This window comes from Protopterus annectens, chromosome 8.part0 (genome assembly GCF_019279795.1).
Source record: "Protopterus annectens isolate FY-2018-M chromosome 8.part0, PAN1.0, whole genome shotgun sequence".
NCBI classification, from domain to species: Eukaryota; Metazoa; Chordata; order Ceratodontiformes; family Protopteridae; genus Protopterus; species Protopterus annectens.
Genome location: NC_056741.1, coordinates 1,409,531,326 through 1,409,547,906, shown reverse-complemented (window position 1 = coordinate 1,409,547,906; position 16,581 = coordinate 1,409,531,326). Strand labels below are relative to the sequence as shown.

General features: G+C 44.2%; 1 protein-coding gene across 2 annotated transcripts in view; it reads right to left on the bottom strand.

Annotated features, from left to right (window-relative positions):
* ARHGEF12 (Rho guanine nucleotide exchange factor 12) overlaps window positions 1–16,581 on the bottom strand; it is a 3,716,336-nt gene that overhangs the window by 3,008,374 nt on the left and 691,381 nt on the right. For both annotated transcript variants that reach the window (XM_044081016.1, XM_044081015.1), the window contains one exon: window positions 2,959–3,008. In XM_044081016.1, the coding sequence (XP_043936951.1) occupies window positions 2,959–3,008 (50 nt within the window). The remainder of the gene's footprint in view (window positions 1–2,958; window positions 3,009–16,581) is intronic.

Below are 16,581 nucleotides of genomic sequence, written 5' to 3'. Positions count from 1 at the left end.
GCATTTGGTCTGTTATTACTTCCAAAGTATTAGAAGCAGTCTGTAATCCAGGAACTGAAGTCTAGTCAGCTTCTTGTGCCTTAACCTTGGCGTTCTTCATAGTGAATGTTTCTCTGCTTTTGGGCTGAACTATTTTTCCCCACTTAGAAAACATCCAACCTTTTATATTCTCATGCTAGAGATGATTATTTCTTAAAATAGTAACAATAACGTTTTTGTATTTTGATTTTTTTGTTAATTTATTATTCCGCGGTGGTACAGCGGTAGCGTTGTTACCTCACAGCAAGAGGTTCTCCCATTCGACTTGGCTTGGGAGTGCCTTCTGTGTGGAGTCTGCATGTCCTCCCCGCGGTTGGGTAGCGTTCGAAAGACATGCGTGCGTAAATGGGCATGCCTTCGTTGAAGGTTGGGCATCGAGCTGGCACCTCAGCGTTTCACAAAAATCTACTGCCAATCATTAGCAGACCGGAGTTCCGCTGTGGTGACCCCTTACCGGGAAAAAGCCAAAAGACCAACAACAACACTGATTTTCATACTTAAGAGTTTTCAGTGTGTTATTCAAGCAGCCATCATACAGCAAGGCCAAATATGTCATATTTGAGAACATGCAACACAGGAAGGAAGGAACAAGGTTTTTTCTAACTCTCAAAAACTTAAGATACTCCTGTGGACAAAGCATAGCAGTGACACGTCATCTGAGACAACCTCATCAGCTTCATGATTTCTCCAAAGGAGGAATCATTCAGGAGACAGCTCTAAAGAAGAGAAGCGTCACTGTCCTTATATGTCACTGAAACAGGTGCCTCCTGGTACTCTCTCACATTCATCTTCCTTCTGCACAGTGGGCAAGGAAGAATGTCTCTCAGCTCCAGCAGTTCTTCTCTCAGATCCAGCAGTTCATAGATATGTGGCATTAAAAATGCAACAAGCGAGTTCCAAATGTCAATCAAAGGGGAACTGTTATTTCAGGAATTTGTCAACAGTCGAACAAAAAAGACACAGCCCCAAAACAGGCATCAGCCCATACTTCCTGAGAGTACGCTCCCAGAACCAAGACAACAAATCCAGACAACTGTAACAATGCTGCAGGACACTGAGGCCTATCCTTTGAGCCCCAGTGCAGGAGAACCTGATGAACTGTATTCAGCATAAGCCACTGAACCCTGCTGGACTTGTGGAAAGGCCTGTGGAGAGTCCCTGATTGAGCACTGGCCAGTAAACTTGAGGGATCATTGACCATGGACAAGTTGGTCATTATGGAGCTCCGTAACTTGGACTGGGAAAACAGCAATGCAGAAACACCAAAAAGTAACAGCAGGTGGTTGCTGTGGATGAACTTGGCAAAAGCCCCTTAACATCACACAAAAAATGCAAGAGGTGAAAGTTCAACCTCATTAGCTGTGACAGTGACAGGCAACATATTAGGTTCACAAAACCATCAGGAAGAAAAATATACCCTCGAGGTATACCTTCCACATCTTTTGTCTTCTACTATAGCCTAGGCTCATCCGAAGGACCCTCCCATCTGTAGCAGACACTTACAATTGTCACCATCTTAGAAGTGGAAAGTCAAGACAAAAGCTTTTCCTCTCAATCTAATTGGCTAGCTGAAATGCTTCACATTATGATTTTTTATTTTTTTTAATTTCTCCAAATGTTTTGAGTTTCTAATATGGCAACAGGAATGAATCACATTCCTGACTCAAGGCAAGATTAGAGTCGGAAAAAATGGTAATGCTTCAGGCTTAGTCTGATGTTAGCTAATACTGTGCCTCCCAGCCACCACAATGTTCCCATAATTGCTTCCTTCAGCAATTCATATGGAGTTACGTGTACTGGTAGAATGTTGAAGTCCACATCAAAATAATTTTTTTATAAGCACTGTTGCTCCTGCACTACTACTGGAGCTGTTTGTGTGTCTTTATACCACATTATTCTAGTTTCTGCAACCAAATCCTGGTATTTTACGTTGTTGTCTCTCTCAGTTTGTATGACCCTATAATAACTGAGCATAGCTAGTTCAATGATTAATGCCACTTTCATCCTTGTTTTTCTGGACTGCTATACCAAGTTTTCTTGCTTCTAGTTTAACTGTTGGTACTATAATGCCCCATATGATTTGAACTCTATCATTTTAATAATGTGAATCATGTTGCTAAAATTAACTACTTGTATGTTGCAGTGTTTGTATAACCCCCATGCAACAGACTTGCATACTGCTGTGACTTTCTGTATACAAACTCTCATTGTAAGTGTATTTCAATCGGCAACAAGATGTGCAACTGTTTCTATTCTTGTATTACAGAACTTGCGTTGGTCCATTTCTCACATTTTTTCTATAAACTTTGAAAATTGGCATGCGTATGTAGTCAGTCAGTTATCTTGTGCAGCAATCATTAGCCTCTTTGCCCATGTAAAGGAGATCATGCCACTGCACGTCTTGCCTCATGGCCTTGTCAATGCAACACTGAAGGCTTTTAAGTATTACGCATAAAAAAACGAGCTTCTAAACCTAATCTGTGCAAGTGGTAGAAAATAACTGGCAAACAGAGAAGGGGATGTGTGCATTACATATAATGTCACAGCGTGTGCCAGCAGGATGAGTTTTCAGCCTTTATCAAAGTGAATGAAAACAGCACACAAAATGAAGGTGGCAGACGGAATACATAGAGACCCCATCAAGAGGACATCCAAAAACAGATCATGAATATGCAAGAAACAAAAATGCCCGCTGAGGTGGATGCCAGTATGAAATGCATCAGTGGAATACTTTGTACATCATGCAGATTCAAACTCACGTCCTCTGCTGCTTGCTGAAATACTTGTTCATTGGTCTTGTCCCTCTCTAACATTCAAAGTAGTAAAATTAAAGAAAGTTCTGCCAGAAAAACTGTTCAGGCAGCTATAACTGGATCAGTCACCAGAAGCCAATAAAAAAAAAAAAAGGCAGTTACTCACCTTGATAATGCGATCCCCTGTCTGCACACCAGCTCGCATCGCTGCTCCATCTGTCAAAACAAAAAAATCATCATGAATCTTCACCCACCTACTGTAATACACCCTCCCTATACTTCATTTTATTTCACGGCTACACCTTTTGTTCTCTGGCATTAGTCCATTTTCAAGTAAAATTTGTAAAACAAAAATACATATGTAAAAGAATTAAAAACAACCGGAATTTTGATGTCTGGCCATTGGCATGATAGCCACGGCCACAGTAGATTAAAGACACATGTTAAAAGTCCCACCTGGCTGAGGTGCACATAAGTCTGAAATCACATGCTGTGTATTCCAGTGTAGTGGAAGTGAAACACTGCATTCCATGTGATCATGTGGGTGAGTACCCATTCCCATACATATCCACCACAAGTGACTGCAAACATCCCCAATAACAGACTGCTGTCTTGTAACAGGGTGCTGTACAATGCAGTTACTCTCGTTTGCATACCCCTGCCCAACGTGTGTACCCTTCCCACACATCCACAATGCAGCAGATGATATTGTGCTTCATGTGTGTACTACAATACACATATCACCACAACCCAAATGGTGTCCACAGAACTGACACTGGGCTGCCACTTGCTGTGTGACACATTCAGTAACCATAAGGCACAGAAGAGCAGCATATGTGCATTTCAACTGGTTGGGGCTTTCAGTGAGTAGCCTTTGGGTATTGTGGCAACACCAATCACATTAACAGTCATACATCAGACTTCCATAACAATTGCATATAGCTCCCAAGCTTTAACAAGGAATAGTTGTGTAAAATCTTACCATAACCACAGATGTCCTTCTCGTCCATGTTGCAGTATTCATTGGTGTGGTATTTTATGCCTCAGGTGATCTGACAGACTCCTACACAAAAGTTTTTGCTTGGCTGCTGTGGGTGTGTGGGATGTCATACGTAGGGCCATAAACTAGGGACCTTAAATGTGACGTCTGTATGCACAAACCTCAGAACCTGAAGCCCAGAGGAGTGGCCTGTCAGGAGAACAAGATGCCAACAAAAGGAACAAATGTCATTGTAAGGCTGAACAGATAATCCTACTGGAGTGGAAGCAGTGGCCAGAGGCCAGACCCTGCAGTAAGAGAAGAATAGGGCGTATGGAGGGTGGGAAGAAATACTGCAACATGGAAGAGAAGGACATCTATGGTTATGGTAAGATTTTACACAACTATTATACGTCCTTCTATTCCAATGTTGCAGTATTCATTGGTGTGGGAGAGTACCACAGCTTAGGAAGAGTAATGGCAGGAGGCAGAGGTAGAGGACTCCAGGAATCCTTTGTAAGATTGCTCTAGCAAAGCCTGGCCTGGCCCTGGAGACTTGGTCTAATTTGTAGTGTTTGGTGAAGCTGTGAACCGTAGACCAGGTAGCTGCTTCCAGGATGGAAGCTGTGTCCAGGCCTTTGAGAAAGGTCTTGGAGGTAGCCATGCTCTTACACCCTGAGGTAAGATTTTGCCATGGTGTGAACAAAAAGAATAGATTTCCTGATCCAACAGGAAATGGTTTGTTTGGAGACTGCCTTGCCCAGAGCCCTGGGGTGAAAGGAGATAAAAAGAGCTGGCCAGACTTTCTGAAGGACTTAGTCTTGTCTAAATAGAATTTTAACTGTCTGTGTACATCCAGAGAATGAAGGATCCTCTCTGCATTGTTGGTTGGAGTTGGGAAGAAGGTAGTTAAGTGGATGGACTGGTTTAAGAATAGTTCATTTACCACTTTGGACATAAAGGATTTGTGTGCAAGGCAAAGTACAGTTTTGTACCTACCATAAATGTAGATGTTCGAGGATTCCATTGCTGCAGTCCTGACTATTGGGTATAGTCCGCGTCCAGTCGGCCCGAATACCAGAGTATAAGGCTGACGTCGGTCAGGGCGCATTAGACTGACGTCAGTACGTCAGGGTACTAATGCGCATGACCGACGTCATATCCTCAGTCTTTTCTTGCCCCAGATGTCAGAAGACCCTAAAAAGACAAGTCCCAAAAAACCTGCACCAAAAACATGTACAATATATACAACAATATATACAAAAAATATATATACATGTAAACTCACCTACACAACCACCCCTAAATACAGAGGGGAAGGAGGGAGGGTAAATTGGACTGCAGCAATGGAATCCTCGAACATCTACATTTATGGTAGGTACAAAACTGTACTATGTTCTTCGTCTTCCATTGCTGCAGTCCTGACTATTGGGTAGAATCCCAAAGCAGAGGTAAGGGAGGCTGGCAAATTATAAAGTAGTAGGAGCTGACAACATGCCTTGTAAAACAGCTGTGGCAAAACCAGCCCTAGACTTAGAGTAGATAGGAAGGTGATAATGCCTAGAGAAAGTATGCACTGAACTCCAAGTAGCTGCTTCCAGAATATCCTTAGTTGCCACCCCCCTTAGAAATGCTGTTGAAGTGGCAGTAGCCCTAGTGGAATGAGGCCTAATCCCAGCTGGAATCTCCTTGCCATGATGGGAATAACAAAATGCAATGCAAAAGCCAATCCACCTAGAAATAGTTTGTTTTGACACAGGCTTGCCCTGAGAACTCAAAGCAAAAGAAACAAACAACTGCTGAGACTGTCTAAAATCCTTAGTCCTGCTTAAATAATAACGCAATTGCCTGTGTACATCTAAAGTGTGCAAAATCTTTTCCCCTTTATTTTGAGGATCTGCAAAAAACGTAGGCAAATGAATAGTTTGGTTTAAAGCCACACTAGAAACCACCTTAGGCATAAAAGAAGGATTAGTACGTAATGATACCCTATCCTTATGGAAAATCAAAAGGGCTCTACTGCCATAAGGGCCTGCAACTCAGACACCCTTCTTGCAGAAGTAATAGCCAACAGAAAAGCAGTCTTCCATGACAAATATTTCAATTCAGCAGTAGCTGCAGGCTCAAAAGGTTGTAGAGTAAGTTTTTCCAACACAAAATTGAGATCCCAAGCAGGAGTAGGAGCTCTACGTGGGGGTCTTATATTCTTTGCCCTCTAAGAAACTGCTTGAACAAAGGATGCGAAAACAAAGGTGGGTCACAATCATAGTGAGCTGAAATTGCTGCAGCATGAATCTTTATGGAAGAGAAGGACAAACCTTTGTCCAATAATTCAGTAAGATATTGAAGAGCCACACTCAAATTAGGCTCAGAAATCTCCAAATTCTTTGCTGTACTCCAAAATAAAAATCTCTTCCATTTTTCTGCATACACTTTCCTTGTACTAGGTCTTCTAGCTTCCATAATCACATTTAAAACTTGTTGAGGAAGTTGAGACCTGCTGTGCTTCAACACAGAATATGCCAAGCTGTTAGATGAAGAGAGTGTAGCTTGACATTGAGCAGATGACCGTCCTTCTGAGATAACAGATGAGGAATCAGAGGTAAAGGCCATGGAGGCTTCTTTACCAGACTCCATAGTAGAGGGTACCAGTGTTGCCGAGGCCAATCTGGAGCTATCAAAATCATCCTTGGCCTGTCTTGTCTGACCTTTAACAGTACCTTTGGAAGAAGAGGTAGAGGTGGAAAGGCATACACATGAAGGTTTTTCCAACTGAAAGACAGAGCATCCACTTTCCAAGCCGTGTGATGAAACCCCTTTGTGCAATACTTTGGCAGCTGGTGGTTTAGTGGAGAAGCGAACAGATCTATGTCTGGAGTTCCCCATGACACTGTCAGTTTCTGAAATACATGAAGATCCAGTTTCCACTCGTGGGGATCCATGATTTGTCTGCTTAACACATCCGCTAAGGAGTTCTGTGCTCCTGGCAGAAACCTTGCCTGAAGAGTTAGTTGCAGGCTTAGCGCAGTCTCCCATAAAATCATTGCTTGCCTGCATAGAGGATAAGAATGTGTACCCCCTTGCTTGTTGATGTACCACATGACAGTTGTGTTGTCTGTTAGAATCAACACCTGCCCTGGAAGAAGTAACTCCTTGAAAGCCATCAATGCAAACTGGACTGCTAACATCTCTTTCATGTTGATATGTAGATGCTGTAGTCTGGCAGGCCACTTGTCTTGTATCCACTTTCCATTTAGATGAGCTCCCCAAGCAATGTCCGAGGCATCTGTCGTTAAGATCTGACTTGCCTCTGGCCGGGTCACAGAGAGTCCCTTGTTTAGGTGACATTCCTGAGCCCACCACAAGAATTCCTTTTGAAGGCAAGGTATTATTTGAATGACAGTGTCCAAATCCTGGCAGTGCTGTGTCCATACAGTTTTGAGATACCATTGTAACTTCCTCATATGCAGTTTGGCATTGGGAAGCACCAGAATACAAGATGCCATGAACCCTAATGCTTGAAGGACTGTCCTTGCAGTCAGCACGGACTGATGAGATAGTTGATGGAAGTAAAGTGACAGACTCTTTTGTTTGTCCGGGGTTAAAAAGGCCATCTGGGCTGCTGTATTCAGTCTCACACCCAGAAAGCACATGTCTTGAGAGGGTACTAGACTGGACTTTATTTCGTTCACAGAATACCCTAGGCATCTTAGCACTGCGATAACATATTCCAGGTGCTGTAGAAGAACTTCCTTTCTTGAGCCAGAATCAGGCAGTCGTCCAAGTAAGGATAGATTTGAATTCCTTGAAGCCTGAAGTAAGCTATCACTGGAGCCAGAACCTTTGTGAACACTCTGGGCGCAGTAGATAAGCCAAAGGGCAATGCAGAGAACTGATAATGAGAATTTCCAGTTCGAAACCGCAGATATTTCCTGCAACTTAGCCTTATAGGCACATGAAGGTAAGCTTCTTTGAGATCTAAAGTTACCATCCAGTGATCTTTGCCCAGCAGAGGTAAAAGCTGTTGTAACGTCAACATCTTGAACTTGGGAATGTCCAGATAAGTGTTGAGGATAGATAAATCCAAAATTGGTCTCCACGTGTTTCCCTTCTTTGGTACAAGAAACAGGCGAGAATAAAATCCTAGGCCCCTTTCTGATACAGGGACTGGCTGAATGGCCCCTATGTGAAGTAACTGTAAAATTTGCTTGTGAGCCTCTTTTCGTTGTTGAGGAGGAACGTCTGGCATGCCTTTGAAAGGGGGCATTGTATGGAAATAAAATCTGTAACCTTGGTGAATGATATCCAACACCCATTTGTCTTGAGTAATTAAATCCCAATTTTCTTTGAAAAGAGACAGTCTTCCTCCCAAAGGAGCTGCCAAACGTGAATCTGCTGGCAGCTGAAAAAACAGGTCATTGGGTCTGTTTACGAAAGGACTGACCCCTGCCCTCACCAGAAGTCTGAGCAGGTGAACTCCCTGTTCTAGGCCTAAAAGAACCTTGAGCCCTGCCCCTACCACGTCTAGACCTACCCCTAGACTGAGAATCATAAGCAGGATATGTCCACCCCTTAGCAGGCCAATTTCTACTAAACTTCGGTGGCTGCACCTGAAAAAAATCTTTAACAGTTTGCATAGACTTAGCTTTGTCCTCCATTTTCTTTAAAACTGCTTCCACAGGCGAACCAAACAACACATCAGACTGTAAAGGAGCATCCAAAATCCTTGTCTTAACATGCTCAGCTAAATTCTGATCCTTCAACCAGGCATGCCTGCGAAGAACAGAACTGGTAGCAGCCACCCTCGAGGAGGCCTGTACAGCATCAAAACCACATTGCAAAGAATGCTTACTCACTTGTTCAGACACATGAACCAAATCCAGCAACTCTTTACACTCAATACCTTCCGCCAAAGCATCCACCTTAGATTTCAATTGTGAAAGGAGATAATTCTGATATTTTAGCATGTGAAACTGACAATTCAAAGCTCTCATGGCTAGAGTGGAAGAAGTATACACTTTCTTTCCCCACCTATCCAAAGCCCGTGCCTCTTTATCAGTGGGAACAGGATTTTTAACCACAGAAGCCTTTACACCCTTAGGCCCTTGAGAAATAGTTTCTGGGTCCGCCCTAGGACTCTTAAACAAATATTTATGAGCTTCGGGCACCCTATAATACCTATCAGGCTTAACAGGAGCAGGAGGCAAAGAGTCAGGGTTCAGGGAAGCCTCTGCAAAAACATCTTCCACCACATTCAACACAGGAGGAATAGCTAAAGGCCTATGCTGGGGTAAAACAAGAACTCCCTAAGCCTTTTCCTGGAGTCAGAGTAATCCTGGCCTTCCCATTTAAAGTGCTCCCTCATGGAATGCAAAGTCTCTGAAAATGAGAAATCCTCAGGTGGAGAAGCTGTAGGAGTGGAATCATCCACATCAGAATCAGAATAAGTAGGATACTCCTGCATATCTTCCACAGAAGATTCTGAAGCCTCTGAACACTGTTCAAAACTATCAAACTCCGGTTCCACCCTAGGCCTCTTATCAGGCGGGGGCATAGAACCCCTAATCATAGTAATCAAATCTTCTGCCATTTTAAGCATATGTTTCTTAGGTACAGAACCCGAAAAGCTAGGAGAAGCCCCCACTGAAGCTGAAGTAGGCCTACCTCTCAAAGAAGTTTTGGCAACAGAAGGAGAGGCCCTAACTACCTTGGGAAGAGAGGGAAGAACAGTCACCTGAGAAGCCCCCTCAGCCTGGCCTACCTCCTGAGAAGGCACATCCTGTAAGAGAATAGTTTCTGCCTGGGACTCCATGGAAACTCCTGGCAAAACCTCCGGCTCCACTGAGCCTTCTAAAGAACCGACGTCCGGGACTGCCGGTTCCTCAACCCTAGGCTTCACAGATTTATCCTTGCGCTTCTTGGAGGAAGCGGGCGGAGCATCCGACGGCATTTTATAATTGCAACGCTTCCCAAACACTAACCTGGCACAGTCTAACCTCCTCTTAATAGTGCGTTTGTTAAACCTAGCACAAGAGCGGCAACCAACAACGTCGTGCTCAGGCCCTAAACAAGGTATACACAAGGTATGATAATCCCTATGAGGTATCTGTTTCCCACAAGAAATACAGTTATTCACTTTTTCTGACATCCGGTAAAATACTGAGGCAAGAAAAAACTAAAATGTTCCCCAACGGGGTACTTAGCCAACTCTGTTTCGGTCTGAAACTCCGGTTTCGGAAATATTTCAGTACGCCAACCTGCACTCGCAAAACTGCTTCTGCATCGGACCATGCGGCAAAAAAGACTGAGGATATGACGTCGGTCATGCGCATTAGTACCCTGGCGTACTGACGTCAGTCTAATGCGCCCTGACCGACGTCAGCCTTATACTCTGGTATTCGGGCCGACTGGACGCGGACTATACCCAATAGTCAGGACTGCAGCAATGGAAGACGAAGAACATCTATGTCATTATGGAAGGTGGTGTAAGGAGGGCAGGCCATAAGGGCCTGTAGCTCGGATACTCTTCTAGCAGAGGAAATGAGCACTAAAAGAATGGTTTTCCAAGTCCACATTTGTAAGATGGCAGAACTAGCCAGCTCAAAAGGAAGGAAGGTGAGTTTTTCTAACACAAAATTGAGGTCCCAGGTAGGGTGGATGGGTTTTCTTGGTGGTCTAATATGCATGACCCCTCTCAGGGGGAAGTTTAACACCCAGACTGAAAAGCAAGGGTGGCTGTAAGGGTAAAGCAGGCTGAAAGGTGGACTTTTACAGATGAGTAAAGCTAGTCCAGCCTTAATGAGCTCACAAACATAGCTAAGGACTAGGGGAGGGGTTGGCCTGCATTGGGTCCCTGTCCTTAAAGAAGGCAGCATTTACAGGATCGTTCCCATTTAGATAGGTATATCTTTCTAGCAAGTTGGTTTCCTGGCCTCCCTCAGGATTGAAAGCACAGTAGAGCTGTTTATAAGTGATTACAAGTTGATCACCCAAAGTGTTAGGTTTAGCATTTGCAGCTGAGGGCGAGTAAGAAATTCCTTTTGCTGAGACAGTAGGTCCACCTTGTGGGGTAATTGGTGGTAACTGTCCTTGGCTAAAGAGTGAAGGGGGAACCAGTGTTGCCTTGGCAAGGTGGGAGTCACCAGGAAGATTTTTGGTTGGTCCTTCTTGATTTTCAGCAGGACCTTTTGTATTAGTCGGAAAGGGGGGGGGGGGACATCAAAGGAACATCCCCTTCCAAGGAAAGCTGAAGGCATTCACTCTCCAGGCTGATGGAGTGTGATCCCTACTGCAGAATCTGCTTAGTTGTCTGTTCTGGGGGGAGGCAAACCGATCCACTTGAGGTGTGCCCCACCAGTGGACTATGTCTAGAAAGGTTTTCCTGTTTAGTATCCATTCGTGAAGGTGGGAGGATGTTCTGTTGAGGAAATCTGCTTGTTTTCCTGAGAGGGGATGTAAGAAGCCTGCAGGAAAAGATTGCATTAGGTGGCTAGCTTGCAAATCTATAAGATTATCCAGCATAAGAGTTAGGCCTTTGTACCTATTGTTTGTTCAGGTACCACATGACTGTGGTGTTGTCTGTTCTAATGTGAATAAGGCCTGATGAAGGATGGGGAGAAATGCCTGAAGGGCTAGCAAGACTGCAGTCATCTCCCTGACGTTGATGTGTTGTTTTTGAAGGGCAGGCTTCCAAGGTTCTTGAACCCTGAAATCCTTTACAGTTGCCCCCCACCCTAGGTCTGATACATCTATGTGCATGGATTGCGTAGGAGGAGGGAGTTGTAAGGGAATGCCTTGGTTGAGGAGGATTTGCTGGATCCACCACCTCAATTCTGACTTTAGGCAGGGCAAAAGGGGGATTATAGTTTGTCTAGGGAGTGTTGTTGCTGGGGCCATACATTCTTTAAGTACCAATGGAATTTTCTCATGTGTATCCTGGCTAAAGGGAACATGGGGATCGTGGCTGCCATGAGTCCCAGAACTTGCAGGAATTGCCTTGTGGAAAGGTGGGAGACCCCAAGAAGTTCTTGGAAGCGACTGGAGAGAGACTGCATTTTGTCCTGTGGGAGGAAGGATCTCATCAAATCTGATCTGATCCTGCATCCCAGAAAAACTTTGCCCTGCTGGGGATGCAGCAAGGATTTTGGAAGGTTTAGGGTGAACCCAAAGTTGTGCAGGAGGGTCATGGTGAATTTTAGATTACTTAGGAGCATAGTTTCTAATTCCGCTAGAAGGACAATGTTGTCAAGTTAAGGGCATATTTGAAGATCTTGGTTCAGCAAAATGCAATGGCAGGAGCCAGGCATTTTGTGAACACTCTTGGAGCAGTAGATAAGCCAAAGGGCAATGCTGTAAATTGAAAATGTGAGGAAATGCCAGTAAATCTCAGGAATTTTCAGTGGGAAGGCATGATAGGAATGTGGAGATAAGCTTCTTTTAAGTCCAGAGTGACCATAAAGACTTGGGTGGTATCGGGGGCAGGAGGGTTTGCAGAGAGAGCATGCTGAAGGATGGAACTTTTATGACCCAATTTAGGTAGGATTTGTCTAGTATGGGTCTCCAAGGACTAGCCTTTTTTGGGACTACGAATAAACGAGAATAGAATTCTTTTCCTTCCTGGTCCACAGGAACTGGTTCTATACTTCCTAGGGAGAGGAGCTCCTGCAGAATGAGGAATAGGTGGAGCTGTTTTTTTGGTGGGAAGGGAATTTTTTTGGCCTTGGTTTTTTCCCTCCAAGATAGAAAGTATCCTCTTTGAATGATGGAATGGACCCATTGGTCTGAAGTGATGGTTTTCCAAGAGAGGAGGCAGTGGGATAGGTGGGCAGACAAGGGAAGGTGGCCCCCTCTGTCAAGAAAGGGCGGTTTGGAGGGGGGATGGTTGTTAGTTGGTCTGGAGTAAGGCCGTCTCCTGGATCCTCTTCTCGATCTGGGGGAGAAGGGATGAGAAGTGGAAGCCATTCTCCTGACAAAGGAAGTTTTTGCTGGATAATTCCTGTTATACTTGGGGAAGGGGGACACCAGCAAATGTTTGATGTCTTGCACCTCTTTGCTTTTCTCTTGCATGTTTTTGAAGAACTCAGCTGAATTTTTGCCAAAAAGTAATTTGTGGTCCAGTGGAGCATCCATAATTTTGGATTTGAAATCCTCTGGAACAGGTTATATGCGTAGCCAGGAAATTCTGCGAAGGGCTGATGCAGAAGCTGCAGACCTGGCCGAGGCTTCTGTTTTATCATAACTACACCTGATGGAGTGTCTTGACACTTGGGTGGCTAGGGATAGTTTTCATGCAATGTCAGACTTAGTAGGACAGTCGGGTGTAGAGGCTAGCAAGGTAGAGGCCTGGCACACTACGTCCAGGGCATATTTTACCATGTGCGTTTGGTAATTAATGCCCCTGAAAGCCACGGTAGAGGAACTATACACTTCTTTGCCCTGTCTATCCATGGATTTACTGTCTTTATCTGTGGGTAGAAGAGAGTCAGAAAGGTGCCTGTCTAGTTTGTCTGCAGCTACAGCAATGACAGCTGGATCTGCCAGTGGAGGTTCCACCAGTAATCTTTGGTCATCAGGCACCTTATAAAACCTGTCTGGTCTTTTTGGGGCTGGGGGCTGAGAGTCTGGGTTTTTACAGAGCTAAATGCGTCTAGGAAGGCTGGGAGCACAGGGGATACAACTGAAGGAGAGGGAGACTCAAGCTGCAGAAGTTCAAAATATCTATTCTGGGTGTCAGACATCAGGGTAGTGTCCCATCTGAAGTACTCCATTTTATTAATAGTTTCTCCAAAAGTTACATCTTCAAGGTGCGGTGTCTCCCTCAATGGAGTCTTCATCTTGGGAAGAGCAGTCAACAGGGAAAGCAATTTGAGACACATAAGAGACTGATTCCTCTGTGGGGGAATCATATTAATACTGCTGCTGTTCTCCCTCTTGAGTAGTTGGATATTGGGGAGAAGAGGCAGAGGCTGGGCAAGGGCCGAGCACAGGGATGGTGGAAGGAGCAGGTCCTGTGGGCCTAAGGGCCATGAAGGCCTGCATAAGAGAGTTTGTAAAAGACTGCCAATCTGGCTGTGCTTCAGATGGAGGAGTGAAATGTTTTGTTTTCTGTTTTTTCTTGGAAGGCGCAGGCTTCAGAAATGGCCTAGGAATTGAAGCTCAGCCTGCAGAAGGAGAGGACTCGGTCAGTCGGCCAATAAGAGGTTCACCCTAGACGTCGGTTGGGGACAATGTCTGAATAGTCTCCACGGACGTGCATTCCGTGGCTGCAGAAATGGCTTCATCAGTGGGAATCATCTAAGCTGACAGAGAAATCGGGCATTCCTCGGCCCCTATATCTGAAACCGGCGGGATGTCAGACAGCAAAGAGGCAGTAGGAATAAGGCCTGGAAACCTTGGCCTTCTTCCTGGGCAGCTTGGGTTGGGCGACCGACTACAGGTCCATCCTAAGGGCTAGGCATTTCAGATGCTGATTCCAGAGATATAAATTTATTGAGGCCAAATGACTGCAAAGCGTCTTGGGCACGAAGGACTGGCAAATGGAACACGACATATGGTCGTGTTCCCTACCTACACAAAATACGCACTTATCGTTTGTATCTGACAGGCACACTTACTTATGCCTTTTTAGCTGACATCAGCCAAGAAACTACAGCAAACCAAGCACAATGTTAATAGAAAGCAAAAAAACCCCAACGGGGTACTTATCTTTTCGAAGTAATCGTGAGTCGAAGCTGAACGATCTAAGTGATGTCATCTGCGGCTGAAAAGTTCTTAAGTCTGTGCATGCAGACATCACATTTAAGGTCCCTGGTTTATGGCCCTAAGTTTGACATCCCATGCACCCACAGCAGCCAGACAAAAGTTTTTGTATAGGTGCCGACGTCAGATTGCCTGAGGCGGAAAAATGCCACACCAATGAATACTACAACATTGGAATAGAAGGACATCTGTACATTTACAGGTTTGACTGTCAAATGTACAACCTACTGCTACACACACATATGTGTGCATACATATGCTCACACACACACAGATACACACAAAGATTTCTGAAACAAGTTAATGACTGCCTTGCTCCGATTGTAATGGAAAGCTTACTACATAACAGTGAAAACCACAATGTAATGCATCTATGACAAATCATGCAGTGCACACAGAGCAGACATATGCACCTTGACCACTGAATAACTTTGCCCTAAATCATATAATTTTCAGAGATACACCAAGATCACTGACAAGCTGAACAACTGGGGTGAAAAAGGTATCACTCTACCCAAAACAAGAACCTTTTCTACTTGGAGACATAGCCCTGCCAAGTGAAGTGTTTCATGTAAGCCTCAATATCCTTTGAGACTATATTAATTTTGTAATGTGTGTGACACAGCATATTAGAGTTTACTCATCTGCATACTGTACTGTTAATTGTTTGGCTGCAGTATGAATGGAGTTTATAAATATACTGACAAGTAGCAGAGCAGGGTTTGATCCTTGGGGTACATCTACTGTCATTGGCAGACTAGTAATATTCTAACTATATGATGGAATGAGTACGATGGGTGTGGTACCTGGACAACCATGCTATTCTGTCACATAGCGATTTACTGTTGAATACCTCAGAGAGGTCTAGGAAGGATAATTCCGGACATATCTTTGCAATGAGAAAGTGAAAGAGCTGTTTGACCCCTTGCACGATCTTACCTTTTTCTCTCACTTTTCTGAAGACTTGTGACAATGGAACCTAAAGAATAAATCCTTGTTCAGTGGGGAATTTACACACTGTATATTCACAGCTTCAGGCAGTGGTTGTAGCCTCAGTCAGGCACGTCTCCTAAAGAAAGTCTTTGGTAGCAGCTATAGATAATGCATCCAACACGGTGCTTTATTTTCTTTATTATTAAGGAGGGAGACATGAGCAGGTACCAGTTTTGACACCTTCTCTAGGTCTATAGAAACAGACAGCAGAGTTTATTACTTTGATCTTGAATATGTACACCTGCCTTCTACGCTATAAAACCTAATTTTTGTGCAGAAAGTTGGAGGCCAGAATCGTGAGATGCAACAATGCAGTATACCCCATGGCCTCCCAAGATAGGAGAAATGGTCGCAGGCTTGGGTCCTGTTTCAGAGGTTCAAAAGAGCTTTTCTAAACACCTAAAGCCTCTCTGTCCTCCCATGTGAAATTTCTTTCACTCTGGAAAGGTATGCACCAAACATCATCTACTCAGAGGGAGAATCAATGGAAACTGTAGCCTCAGCATCAGAGTCATATCCCAGGTGAGAAGACAAGACATCTGAGACGCACTCCATGTCCTCCCTCTTCCATAGCCAGTGGCTCTTTCTCTCAGTCAGAGAACAAGCCCTTCTTCCTTTTGCATGGAAGAGTAGATGATCCAGCTAGCTCTTGCTCTACCTGCAATGCCTGCAGAGCTTAAAGCAGTCTGAACTGGTGTTCTTGTGCAAACAGAAAAGAAGGGGGTAGAGGTCCACTAACACTCTGTCTGGAAGTGGAACATACATGCAATGTGGCTGGAGGACAGAAAATATGCTTAGTCATTTGTGTATTTTTTAGAGTGATATTTGGTCTCAAGATCTTTGGTTCAGAGTTTTAAAATAAAGTTTTAAACACTCACTGCCCAGGCAGCAAGTCTCTTCTTTTAAGTCCTTGCCCTAAATCCAGAATACCGTATTCCATGATGCATTTGCAATGCCTGTACATCTTTAACTTGTTTCCCAGTCTTCCAAATCAGCCCCGACTCTTTCGACCAGATCAGCATAATCCAGTCTCCCTGGAAAACCCACATCATCATTTAA